Source organism: Stenella coeruleoalba (assembly GCF_951394435.1).
Source record: "Stenella coeruleoalba genome assembly, chromosome: 1".
NCBI classification, from domain to species: domain Eukaryota; kingdom Metazoa; phylum Chordata; class Mammalia; order Artiodactyla; family Delphinidae; genus Stenella; species Stenella coeruleoalba.
Genome location: NC_137169.1, coordinates 189,065,246 through 189,079,445, shown reverse-complemented (window position 1 = coordinate 189,079,445; position 14,200 = coordinate 189,065,246). Strand labels below are relative to the sequence as shown.

At 45.1% G+C, this 14,200-nt stretch overlaps 1 protein-coding gene across 1 annotated transcript in view; it reads right to left on the bottom strand.

Moving 5' to 3' along the window:
• Positions 1 to 3,283: 3,283 nt before the first annotated feature.
• GPA33 (glycoprotein A33) overlaps positions 3,284 to 14,200 on the bottom strand; it is a gene marked incomplete at its 5' end in the record, with an annotated part of 45,332 nt that continues 34,415 nt past the window's right edge. Inside the window, 3 exons of the mRNA XM_079931119.1 lie at positions 3,284 to 3,817; positions 4,342 to 4,474; positions 5,200 to 5,319. Coding sequence (XP_079787245.1) covers positions 3,682 to 3,817; positions 4,342 to 4,474; positions 5,200 to 5,319 — 389 coding nt within the window. The 3' untranslated portion in view covers positions 3,284 to 3,681. The remainder of the gene's footprint in view (positions 3,818 to 4,341; positions 4,475 to 5,199; positions 5,320 to 14,200) is intronic.

Below are 14,200 nucleotides of genomic sequence, written 5' to 3'. Positions count from 1 at the left end.
CACAATAATAGGATTTATCTCATAGAGCTGTGGTGAGGATTATGAGATGTTCTATGGAAAGTGCTTGAAACAGTGGCTGGCTCAGAGCACCTGCTATCTAAGTGCTTGCTGTTAGTATTGTACATCAGGCTCTGTGAGTCTGGTTAATGTGACTCTGCCTTTGAAAGCCAATGCCCTGTCAGAGTGCACAAAAGCAACTTAAGAACAAGACCCTGAACTGCGGCTAATTTACCAAGGTACATATTGCCTGGCAGGGAGCTCTCTGGGCAGCTAGAGTCCTTCTTTGGGTAATGATATGCATGCCTGACCTTGCCATATGCCTTAATATTTGAAAGTACAAGCGAGGATTGCATGAAAAACTGGCTTAACAAGTGTCTAGCAAACAATCTTCCCTCAGACAATGGCAGCCTCGGACTCTCTTCTCAAACACCGTTAAGACTTTGAACTGTCAGCTGGAAACCCTGAATTGGGAAGGAGGCTGTACTGGTGAGCTAATGTTGACTGTAAGAAAACCTACAATAATCTGATTCTCATTGAGCTTCTAGATTGAAATAAATTCAGCAGGAGAGTGTAGTGTTACCAACTGATAATGTGATTTGGACCCAAGTAAGAGAGACCTGAAATGGAGGACAGAAGGGTCAGCGCCACCCCCATTCCACTTGTGAAACTCCTCGTTTTCCTTCAAGATGCAGCCCACACATCACCTCCTCTTTGAAGCTTTCCCGAACCCCTCCGGCTGAGTTACTCCAGCCTCCCGCCACTGCGTTCTTGTGGCATCTTCTCCATTTCACATAATCATGTTTCCGTCTGTCACCTCCATTGGAATGTAGCTCCTCCCGAGTAGTGACGTCATAGTGACCTTTATATCCCCAGCAGCCAGCACTGTGCTTGGCACATAGTAGGTGCTCACAAAATATTTGTAGCTGAATGAATGCAGTTGGTCCCGATTTCCCTCGTTTTCTTGCCTAAGCCTGGAGCTAAGGTGGGTGAACCTTCAGAGCCCTTCCAGAGGCAGAGAGGTGAGCCAGGCCAGGATGGGGGGAGGTGGGTGCCTCCCTTCCACAGCTACCTCAAGAATATGTGTGTAGAACCTTGCACCAGGAGGGCTGGAAGGCACCCAAAGTATCTAGAGGACGAGGAGATGGCCTTGGGCAGGATACAGTGACACGAAACTTTATTCACTCAACAAACAGGTATCAGGTTTTGTGTCAACATGTGCTAGGCCATGAGTAAGATTCAGTTCCTATTCTCATGAATCTCACAGGCTTAGGCAGACACAGACTGTGGTTATGACAGTACCGTGGGACAGGTGCTGGGATGGGGGGAGCACAGGGCACCACGGGAAGAACATGGAGGAGAGGACCTTGAACATATGGCAGGAGAGGGTGGCAGAGCTGAGCGCTGACTGTGGGGCAAGCTGCTCGGGGAGGAGTCACCAGGTCTCTGACAGCTGGAGCGGGATGGAGGTGACGCTGCTTCCTCCCCTCTCTCAGGAGGGGCGCTATTTGGGGTGTAACTGGCAGGGGCCTCCCCAGCATCTTCCTTGAAGCATATGCCTGACTCCCAGGCACTCGGAATGTTCTTCCACAAACAGACAGGCTCTGTCCCGCCCCCGGCAATCACTAGCGACACTGCCTGACCCTATAGTGGCCACAGTCGATGGGACCCACAGGATCTGACCCTCTATTCCTCTCGCTCGACTCTGTCACCTCACCTCACCTCTCCTAGGAAGCCCAAGAGGCCCACGGTTGGTCAACATAAGCCCACGAGACATAAGCTCTACCTTGGTATGAATAAAACCCACCTTAATGGACTTGAGGACACAGGGAGGGGGGAGGGTAAGCTGGGACAAAGTGAGAGAGTGGCATGGACATATATACACTACCAAACGTAAAATAGATAGCTAGTGGGAAGCAGCCGCATAGCACAGGGAGATCAGCTCGGTGATTTGTGACCGCCTGGAGATGTGGGATAGGGAGGGTGGGAGGGAGGGAGACGTAAGAGGGAAGAGATATGGGAACATATGTATATGTATAGCTGATTCACTTTGTTATAAAGCAGAAACTAACACACCATTGTAAAGCAATTATACTCCAATAAAGATGTTAAAAAAATAAAACCCACCTTAAAAAAGAAATAAGAATCTCCACTGACAATTGTATTACTACTGACGGCATTTTTTACTGAAGCAAAGAATTTAACAAAATATATAAAAAATATATTTAAAAAAATCACAGATGGACAACAGATTTACAGGATTGCTTTTATAATCATCCAGGAAAAAATGACAGTGTTTACTTACTAGTAAATTGCATTTGTGTAAGACCGGCCACTGGGTCACAAGACCCAAGCAGCCAGGACACTGCCTGAGCTCTTAGGAGCAGAAGAAATAGTCGACCAACAGGGGAGAGGCTGTGGAAGGGGCAGCAGGACAGCTCAGCCAGCAAAGCAGAGGCGGCAGCCCAGCCAAGTCAGGAACGGGCAAGGTCAGGGCAGGGGTTTGGTATCAGGAAACAGAGGTGGACACGTCAGTTACTCTGGTCTTGAGAGGAATCACTATGATCTGAGAAGCCAGGACCGGCTGCAAACTAGCTCCTCTGTGTGTGCTCACATGGGTGTGTGTTCATTTAAATTATCTCCCACTTAAATCATGAAACTAGCAAGTGGGTTTGGGTGGGAGCCATCTTTGTGTCCACAATCCCATCAGGGAGACCAGAGAGCGGAAGGCCCAACCTACCAAAGCAGTTTCCCCAATTAAGCTGGATTGAGCACCCGCTAGGAGTGCTAGGAGGGCTGCCGGCTGCGAGGACTCCAGGGAAAGCAGAGGGAGTGAGGCCCATGTCCTGCCCCCTGGAGCTCACACTGTAACACAGGGGGAGAGACATGCTCAGACAACTGTGTCATGTGGCCCGTGATGGGCGTGGGACAAAGTAACAAGATTGTCCCCATCTGTGTGGGAGATTATGATGGGGTTATAGAATTCGCTGGGATCTGAGATGGGCCTGGAGGGACAGGTAGGATTTGATAGGCAGAGATGGGAGTTGCGTAGGCATTCCCAGCCAAACAGAGAAAGCAAAGCCCCACGAGGGAGTGTGCAGTGGGAGCTGGGGTGGCCCTCGCAGGGAGCATCTGGAATGTTCAGGAAAGTTGCGGGAGATGAGGCTGGAAAGGGAGCTTGAGGCCAACGTGGGTCCAAAGCGCCAAAGTTGCACAAATGAAGGGACTCCTTTACATACTCATTTATTCTTTCATTCATTCAACAAAAATGTATTGTGCACAAAACCTCTGCCAGGAGTCGTTCCCCTGGGTGCTAGGCGCACAGGTGGAGAGGGCAACTCCGGCCCTCCGGAGGCTGGTGTCACCCCCACAGAGCGGGACAGGAGCGCCATGGGGAGGGGGAGGCCGCTGCCTAGTCCAGGGTGAGGGTGGGGCCCTGAGCCGGGTGCAGCAATGGGAGGGTAGCTTCGAAGGTGAGCGCCCTTGACAAGCTCAGTCACAAGTGAGATCTCCTTGGCCAGGCCAAGCCAGGTCCTCCAGCAGCCGACATGGGGGAAGAAGCATCCCATCCATGACTGGGACCAAGGGTCAGAAAAGTGGGGCTTGGAAAGGACAGGGGAGGCATGGAGGCAGGGGGATGACCCCCTAATGCTCCCCCTGACCCCCTCCTGCAGCAGGCCCTGGTCATCGGCCAGCCTGGTCAAGGGACCCTCGGCTGGGGCCCCTCCGGTCTTCATTCCTGTAGTCAGCCTCACCCTCCTCTTCCTGACTTCTGGAAAGCTCTGTCAGCTGCTCTGGTGGCTGGTAGCCCGCCCGATTCCTGCAGGCAGTGAAGACAGAGGGCAAGGGTTTGCCCTCACCCACTCAGACCTGAGGGAGCTGGGCTTAGTGCTCCCCACGGGACAGCCATCAGATCCCCCATCCCCACCCGTCCAGCGGCAAAGGGACACTGGGCTGAACGGCTGAGCTCAGAGCAGAAGCAGGGTGGCACGGACTTGAGCTGAGGGCATTATGGGAACAGGCTGGCTCTGCGAGGGGAGCAGGGAGCGGCCTGTTACGGAGCCTCCGCACCGCCCTACCCCTGCCCTGGGGACCCACCGGAAGCCCCACCCTGAGATCAGAGACTGGAGAACTACGGGCCTTGGAGTCGAGTTCCGGACTGCAGCGCCACTTTAGGATTTGCGCGAATCATTTACTCTTTTTTCAGCTATAAAACGGGGCTGATAAAAGTTATTTTTTACTGTTACCAGCTGCCCCCTGGGGTGTTATGAGTGGAAGAGCTGGGGTGCATCTTCCCAATGTGCTGAGACCCTTGCCAACGGGCTGCCCACCCCCGACACTCACGGTCGCGTGACGTCCGCATCCTCAGCCTTGCCAGTCTCCCGGCAGCAGCAGCAGTAGACGATGACGCCGATGACGATGAGTGCCGCGGCCACGCCCCCCGCGATGCCCGCGTACAGGGCCACATTCATGGAGGCTGAGAGAAACAGAGCCGCACGTCCTGAACCCCAACCCCAGTCCCCAGCGCGAGCCCCCAACACGAGCCGAGGCTCCGGGTGGTGAGCACGCCGGGGATGAGGAACCACAGCAGCAGGCGTCTGGGAGGCGGGAGGTGGTCCCTCCCAGGCTCTGAGCGGCCCCAGTCATCCTCCCAGCCCAGGTGGCCGCGCTGCCTGCTTCTGGTAGCATTCCATGAAAGTCACAGCCTCGTGGGAATGTGACCAGACAAGGGGGACACTCTTCAGGATGGAAGCGTTGACAAGGACAGATGGCCAACAGATTTGGAGCCAACAGGCTCCAAAAAAGTCCTCGGGTGTCAGTCATGCCAGCTCCTACTCTAGTTCATCCCCAAGATCATCAGGGTATCCCACCCTGAAAGGATGGGGTTCTGACTCTGTGGCAGCCCAGTCTGGGCACTTCCCCCTTGCCCCCTGAGCGACCCCAAGGGCAGGCAGGACCGAGCAGGTCTCCAGAAGCCAGCCTAAGGCACTATTTCCAAAGAACCCAGGGAACTGGACTGGCCTCCAGATGAGGGGAGCCTGGGACAGGATCATCTGGCCGTCACCTCAGCCACCCTGCCAATGGGAGACCCCCAAAGAGGCTGCCCAGTTCACCTCCATGTTGGTCCCTGTCAGCTGACTCTGGACTACCAGCCTGTCAGCTCTGGCATTCGTCCTCCCTTCCCCCCCAGACTGCTCTTACGAGGTCTGACAGCCACAGTGATGTTGCAGGACTCCATCCCTACATCATTGCTGGAGGTGCAGATGTAGTAGCCCGACATTTCTGTGGAGATGTTCTTCAGAGAGAAGATCTGTCCTGTGACTGAGAAGGGAGAAGAGTCAGGCTGAGGAGACGGGCCACCAGAGTGGAGCGAAACGGCTAGGGAAATCCTAGGCAGATACAAGCACCGCCACTGAACGTGTCCAAGCCTCATCTGTAATATGGAGAAAATATCTACCTCTAGGGCTGCAGGAAGATTAAACCAGGCAGGCTGCACAATTCTAAAGTGCTTAGAATTCAGGCAGGCACCCTGGGTTTGAAGCCTGGTTCTGCCACTTATTGACTTTGGGCAAGGAACTTAGCTTCATTGAACCTGTTTCTTTATGTATAAATAAAATAATAATAGTGCCTGCCTCACAGAGTAATTGTGAACATAAAATGAAGTACTAACAAATACAAACCCACAACCAAATGGCTGATGTATAGTAAGTCTTCAGGAAACGTAATATACATTATACATTGCGTGGAATTGCTTTCTAATTAGACCATATAATTATAACCACTTTCATAATCTTCAGAAACAGAATTCCTTAGCTTGGACTCATGTGAAGGAAGACTTTAGAACTTCAAGAACTCTGACCTCTGGATTTCTCTGCCATGAGTGGTGTGTGTGAGTGTATGTGGTATTTGTATGGGTGTGTGTGTGGGGGGGTGGGTGTGTGGGTGATGAGGCAGGGAGGAGGCAGCCTGCCGGTCTAGACTCTTCCTCTTCCTCTTCCACCACTTAATCAAGCCATTTAACTTCTGTGAGTCATAGCTGCCTCATCTGGAAGTGAGAGGGAAAGCACCTGATTCTCCTGAATTCAGGGCAATGGTCCAGACGCCCTCATGCGAAACCTTCCTGCTAAATCTATGATCCCATGGATTTCTCCACCTTGAAATGGAGAGCTTTATGCTTAGACAAATTTTTATGTCCTGTCCTCAAAGATGCTCTGTCATAACTGCTGTTTGGAGAGAAGAGTTAGAGACCTTTGTCCTCTAATTTGCTGCAGAGCCTGCCTACCCCACTATCAACAGGTGGTTACACTTCATCCAGAGGAGATGTTCTAAACTGAAAATAGGATCCAGCCACTGCCCTGTTCAGACATTTCAGAGGCAGCCCATCGTCTTCAATAACAAGTCCAGGCTTCTTAATATGGATGTGACATTACAGATCTGGCCCTGGAAATCACTCCAGCTTAACCTCTTGCCAGTTCGCCTGGTGTCCAATCCTTTCCCTGCCCAATTCCACTCTGTTGCAAGATTGTATCTCGGTGTGGATTTTTCTTGTCTGGATGTGCTTCCTCAAATACAATGTCCTCTGATTCTTCCAACAATCTTGTATGGTAGATGGAACAAATATTTCTATCTCCAATATCATAGTGGTAACTGGAGGCTTAGAAAAGTCAAGTGACTTGCCCAAGGTCACAAAATTAAGAAATGACAAAACAGTAACAAAAATTCCATTTTAGGTCTAGAACTCCCTGGAGAAGTTGACAATTTACTTTAAAAAAATTATAGAAGAGAGAACAGAGAGGGTGATAAGGAGAAGAGCATTCCAGGACCTTCCAGATCATAGATGAGTAAGTGCCCTGTTGTGGTCGCCAAAAGCACACCACAGAAGAGGACGTGGATCCAGGTGTCCTGCAGCACCACCTGCAGGAACAGGCTGTGTGATTTTAAAGGCTAGCATCGTACAGAAACACATCATTTATTTTCAAGATGAGGGTTCCCTAACCAAGAAACTTTGTGAACAAAATTCCATATTTGATGGGGTGACAAACAAACCTATCTTACACTGCTGAGCCTGTGGAACTGCCAAGTACAGACTCACATTTTATGAGAATTGGTCTGAGAAGGCACACCCAAAGGTGTGCTTATCCACATATCCACATCTATAGTATGAATGAAATTGGGCTTCTGGTTGGAGACAAGATGGCAGAGTAGACGGATTTGAGCTCAACTTCTCTCACAAAAACACCAAAATCACAACTAATTTCTGAATAACCATCAACAAAAAAGACTGGAACTTACCAAAAAAGATATTCTACAACCAGAGACAAAGAAGAAGCCACAACAAGATGAGATTCTCCCACAGGAGTGAGTTCTGAGCCCCACATCATGCTTCCCAGCCTGGGGGTCTGGCATCAGGAGGAGGAGGCCCCAGAGCACTTGGCTTTGAAGGCCAGTGGGGTTTGATTGCAGGAACTCCATAGGACTGGGGGAGATAGAAATGCCACTCTTGGAGGGTGTGCACAGGTCTCGTGTGAACTGGGACCCAGGGAAAAAGCAGTGATTTCATAGAAGCCTGGACCAGACATACCTGCTGGTCTTGATGGGGGGGGGGGGGCGTCTCCTGGGAAGGTGGGGGTGGAACTGGCTCACTGTGGGGACAAGCACTGGTGGCAGAGGTACTGGGGAGTACTCATTGGTATGAGCTCTCCTGGAGGTCGCCATTTTGCCACCTAGACCCAGCCCCACCCAACAGCATGTAGGCTCCAGTGCTGGGACACCTCAGACCAAACAACCAACAGGGCAGGCACACAGCTCCACCCATCAGCACACAGGCTTCCTAAAAATCTTCCTGAGCCCACAGCAACCTCTAAACACACCCCTTGACACAGCCTTGCTCACCAGAGGGACAAGACACAGTTCCACTCACCAGTGGGCAGGAACCAGTCCCTCCCACCAGGAAGCCTGAACAAACCTCTAGAACATCCTCACCCACCAGTGGGCAGACACTGGAAGCAAAAAGAACTACAACCACGCAGCCTAGGGAATGGAAATGGCAAAGGAATATGTTTCAGATGAAGGAACAAGATAAAACCCCAGAAGAACAACTAAGTAAAGTAGAAATAGGAGATCTACCTGAAAAAGAACTTTGAATAATGAGAGTGAAGACAATCCAAGATCTCAGAAAAAGAATGGAGGCACAGACCAAGAAGATACAAGAAATGATTAACAAAGAGCTAGAAGATATACAGAACAAACAAACAGACATGAATAATGCAATAACTGAAATGAAAAATACACTAGAAGGGATTAATAATAGAATAATTGAGGCAGAGAACAGATAAGTGAGCTGGAAGACAGAATGGTGGAAATCTCTGCCATGGAACAGAATAAAGAAAGAAGAATGAAAAGAAATGAGGACAGTTTAAGAGACCTCTGGGACAACATTAGAAACACCAACATTTGCATTAGAGGGGTCCCAGAAGGAGAAGAGAGAGAGAAAGGGCCATAAAAACTATTTGAAGAGATAATAGCTGAAAACTACCCTAAAATGGGAAAGGAAACAGTTAACCAAGTCCAGGAAGTGCAGAGAGTCCCATACAGGATAAACCCAAGAAGGAACATGTCAAGACACATATTAATCAAACTGACAAAAATTAAAGACAAAGAGAAAATACTAAAAGCAACAAGGGAAGAGCAACAGGTAACATACAAGGGAATCTCCATAAGGTTTTCAGCTGATTTTTTAGCCAAAATTCCGCAGGCCAGAAGGGAGTGGCATAATATATTTAAAGTGATGAAAAGGGAACACCTACAAACTAGAGTACTCTACCCAGCAAGGCTCTTGTTCAGATTTGACAGAGAAATCAAAAGCCTTGCAGACAAGCAAAAGCTAAGAGAATTCAGCACCACCAAACCAGGTTTACAACAAAGCTAAAGGAACTTCTCTGGGCAGAAAAGAAAAGACCATAACTAGAAACAAGAAAATTACAAATGGAAAAACTCACCAGTAAAGGTAAACATAGATTAAAGGCAGGAAATCATCCATACACAAATATGATATCAAAATCACTAATCATGAGAAGAGAAGAGTACAAATGCAGGATATTGGAAATACATTTGAAATCAAAAGACCAGCAACTTAAAACAATCTTGTATATGTATAGTCTGCTATATCAAAACCTCATGATAGGGACTTCCCTGGTGGTCCAGTGGTTGGGACTTTGCCTTCCAATGCAGGGGGTGTGGGTTTGGTCCCTAGTGGGAGAACTGGGATCGCACATGCCTCACGGCCAAAAGGCCAAGGCATAGAATAGACACAGTGTTGTGACATATTCAATGAAGGCTTTAGAAATGGTCCACATCAAAAAAAAAAAAAAATCTTTAAAAATAACCTCCTGATAACTGCAAACTGAAAATCTACAATAGATACACACACAAAAAAGAAAAAGGAATCCAAACAGAACACTAAAGTGAGTTATCAAATCACAAGAGAAGTGAACAAAAGACTAAGGAGGAAGAAAAGACCTACAAAAACAAATCCAAAATAATTAACAAAATGGGAATGAGAACATAATATCAATAAATACCTTAAACATATATGGATTAAATGCTCCAAGCAAAAGACATAGACTGGCTGAATGGATATAAAAACAAGACCTGTATATATGCTGTCTACAAAAGACACACTTCAGATCTAGAGACACATACAGACTGAAAGTGAGGGGATGGAAAAAGATATTCCTTGCAAATGGAAATCAAAAGAGAGCTGGAGTAGCAATACTCATATCAGACAACATAGACTTTAAAATAAAGACTGTTACAAGGGACAAAGGACACTACATAATGATCAAGGGATCAATCCAAGAAGGAGCTATAACAATTGTAAATATATATCCACCCAACATAGGAGCACCTCAATACATAAGGCAAATGTTAACAGCCATAAAAGGAGAAATCAACAGTAACACAATAATAGTAGGGAACTTTAACATCATACTTACATCAATGGACAGATCATCCAGACAGAAAATCAATAACGAAACACAGGCCTCAAATGTCACATTAGACCAGATAGGCTTAATTGATATTTATAGATCATTCCATCCAAAAGCAACAGAATACACCTTCTTCTCAAGTGCACATGGAACATTCTCCAGGATAGATCACATGCTGGGCCACAAAGACAGCCTTGGTAAATTTAAGAAAATTAAAATCATATTAAGCATCTTTTCTGACCACAACACTACGAGATTAGAAATCAACTATAAGAAAAAAACTGTAAAGAACACAAACACATGGAGGCTAAACAATATGCTACTAAACAGCCAATGGATCACTGAGGAAATCAAAAATACCTAGAGACAAGTGAAAATGAAAACATGATGTTTCAAAACCTATGGGACACAGCAAAAGCAGTTCTAAGAGAGAAGTTTATAGCAATACAATCTTACCTCAGGAAACAAGAAAAATCTCAGATAAACCACCTAACCTTACACCTAAAACAACTAGAGAAAGAAGAATGAAAAAAACCTAAACTTAGTAGAAGGAAATAAATCATAATGATTAGAGCAGAAATAAATGAAATAGAGATGAAGAAAACAATAGAAAAGAACAGTGAAACTAAAAGCTGGTTCTTTGAAAATATAAAAAAAAATGATAAACCTTTAGCCAGACTCATCAAGAAAAAAAAGGGAGAGGGCTCAAATCAATAAAATTAGAAATGAAAAAGAAGTAACAACTGACACTGCAGAAATACAAAGGATCATGAGAAATTACTACAAGCAGCTATATGCCAATAAAATGGACAACCTAGAAGAAATGGACAACCTGGAAGAAATGGACAAATTCTTAGAAAAGCACAACCTCCCAAGACTGAACCAGGAAGAAATAGAAAATATGAACAGACCAATCACAAGACTGAAATTGAAACTATGATTAAAACACTCTCAACAAACAAAATTCCAGTACCAGAGGGCTTCACAGGTGAATTCTATCAAACATTTAGAGAAGAGTTAACACCTATCCTTCTGAAACTCTTCCAAAAAATGGCAGAGGAAGGAATATTCCCAAACTCATTCTATGAGGCCACCATCACCCTGATACCAAAACCAGTCAAAGATACCACAGAAAAAGAAAATTACAGGCCAATATCACTGATAATCATAGGTGCAAAAATCCTCAAGAAAATACTAGCAAACCAAATCCAATAATACATTAAAAGGATCATACACCATGATCAAGTGAGATTTATCCCAGGGATGCAAGGATTTTTCAGTATCCACAAATCAGTCAGTGTGATACACCACATTGACAAATTGAAAAATAAAAACTATATGATCATCCCAATAGATGCAGAAAAAGCTTTTGACAAAATTCAACACCAATTTACAATAAAAACTCCAGAAAGTGGGCATAGAGGAAACATACCTCAACATAATAAAGACCGTATATAATAAACCCACAGCTGACATCATACTCAATGGTGAAAACCTGAAATCATTTCCTCTAAGATGAAGAACAAGACAAGGATGTCTGCTCTTGCCACTTTTATTCAACATAGTTTTGGAAGCCACGGTAATCAGAGAAGAAAAGGAATCCAAATCGGAAAAGAAGAAGTAAAGCTGTCACTGTTTGCAGATGACATGATACTATACATAGAGAATCCCAAAGATGCTATCAGAAAACTACTAGAGCTAATCAATGAATTTGGTAAAGTAGCAGGATACAAAATTAATGCACAGAAATCTCTGGCATTCCTATACACTAATGATGAAAAATCTGAAAATGAAATTAAGGAAACACTCCCATTTACCATGGCAACAAAAAGAATAAAATATCTAGGAATAAACCTACCTAAGGAGACAAAAGACCTGTATGCAGAAAATAATAAGACACTGATGAAAGAAATTAAAGATGATACAAATAGATGGAGAGATATACCATGTTCCTGGATTGGAAGAATCAACATTGTGAAAATGACTCTACTACCGAAAGCAATCTACAGATTCAATGCAATCTCTATCAAACTACCACTGGCATTTTTCACAGAACTAGAACAAAAAATTTTGCAATTTGTATGGAAACACAAAAGACCTCAAATAGCCAAAGGAATCCTGAGAACGAAAAACGGAGCTGGAGGAATCAGGCTCCCTGAATTCAGACTATACTACAAAGCTACAGTAATCAAGAGAGTATGGTACTGGCACAAAAACAGAAATATAGATCAATAGAACAGGATAGAAAGCCCAGAGATAAACCCACGCACATACGGACACCTTATCTTTGATGAAGGAGGCGAGAATATACAGTGGAGAAAAGACAGCCTCTTCAATAAGTGGTGCTGGGAAAACTGGACAGGTACATGTAAAAGTATGAGATTAGAACACTCCCTAACACCATACACAAAAATAAGCTCAAAATGGATTAAAGATCTAAATGTAAGGCCAGAAATTATCAAACTCTTAGAGGAAAACATAGGCAGAACACTCTATGACATAAATCACAGCAAGATCCTTTTTGACCCACCTCCCAGAGAAATGGAAATAAAAACAAAAATAGACAAATGGGACCTCATGAAACTTCAAAGCTTTTGCACAGTAAAGGAAGCCATCAACAAGACCAAAAGACAACCCTCAGAATGGGAGAAAATATTTGCAAATGAAGCAACTGACAAAGGATTAATCTCCAAAATATACAAGCAGCTCATGCAGCTCAATAACACCAAAAAAGCAAACAACCCAATCCAAAAATGGGCAGAAGACCTAAATAGACATTTCTACAAAGAAGATATACAGATTGCCCACAAACACATGAAAGAATGCTCAACATCATTAATCATTAGAGAAATGCAAATCAAAACTACAATGAGGGCTTCCCTGGTGGCGCAGTGGTTGAGAGTCCGCCTGCCGATGCAGGGGACATGGGTTCATGCCCCGGTCCAGGAAGATCCCACATGCCGCGGAGCGGCTGGGCCCGTGAGCCATGGCCGCTGAGCCTGTGCGTCTGGAGCCTGTGCTCCTCAGTGGGAGAGCTCACGGCAGTGAGAGACCCGCGTACCACAAAAAAAAAAAAAAAAAAAAGCATTGTTTACATAATTCAAAGAGTCATCAGTCATGTACCACAATGTTCATTGCAGCTCTATTTACAATAGCCAGTACACAGAAGCAACCTAAGTGTCCATTGACAGATGAATGGATAAAGATGTGGCATATATATACAATGGAATATTACTCAGCCATAAAAAGAAACGAAATTGAGTTATTTGTAGTGAGGTGGATGTACCTACAGAGTGAAGTAAGTCAGAAAGAGAAAGACAAATACCATATGCTAACACATATATATGGAATCTAAGAAAAAAAAAAAAGGTCTTGAAGAACCTAGGGGTAAGACAGGAATAAAGACACAGACCTACTAGAGAATGGACTTGAGGATATGGGGGGGGGAGGGTAAGCTGTGACAAAGTGCGAGAGTGGCATGGACATATATACACTACCAAACATAAAATAGATAGCTAGTGGGAAGCAGTCGCATATCACAGGGAGATCAGCTCCGTCGTTTGTGACCACCTAGAGGGGTGGGATAGGGAGGGTGGGAGGGAGGGAGATGCAAGAGGGAAGAGATATGGGAACATATGTATATGTATAACTGATTCACTTTGTTATAAAGCAGAAAACTAACACACCATTGTAAAGCAATTATACCCCAGAAAAGATGTTTAAAAAAAAAAAAAAAAGCCCATTGAACAAGAGCAGAGGCCAGAGCGGGAGGCCATGAAGAGGCGGGCTCAACAAGAACGTGAGAATGCTGCCAAATACACCTCTTTGGGAAACTGCAATTTTTCATTGAGACGGAAAAAGAAATGGAAATTGCTGACTACTCCGGATATGTAAAGTAAGAGCTGCTAGGATTGTTGGTGCCACCTTGGGGACCAGCTGTTCTTCCATATATAGATAAGATAGTATAAATTTCTCTATTTATTTTGATATATTTTAAAACAATAAAACTGAATAAATAAATGTAATGGAATTAATAGATGAGTAATAAACCTTTTGAATTTTGAGATGCTGCTAAAAAAGAAAGAAAGAAAATCCTAAAGATGCTACCAGAAAATTACTAGAGCTCATCAATGAATTCAGTAAAGTTACAGGATACAAAATTAACACAGAGGAATCTCTTGCATTCCTATACACTAACAATGAAAGACCCAAAA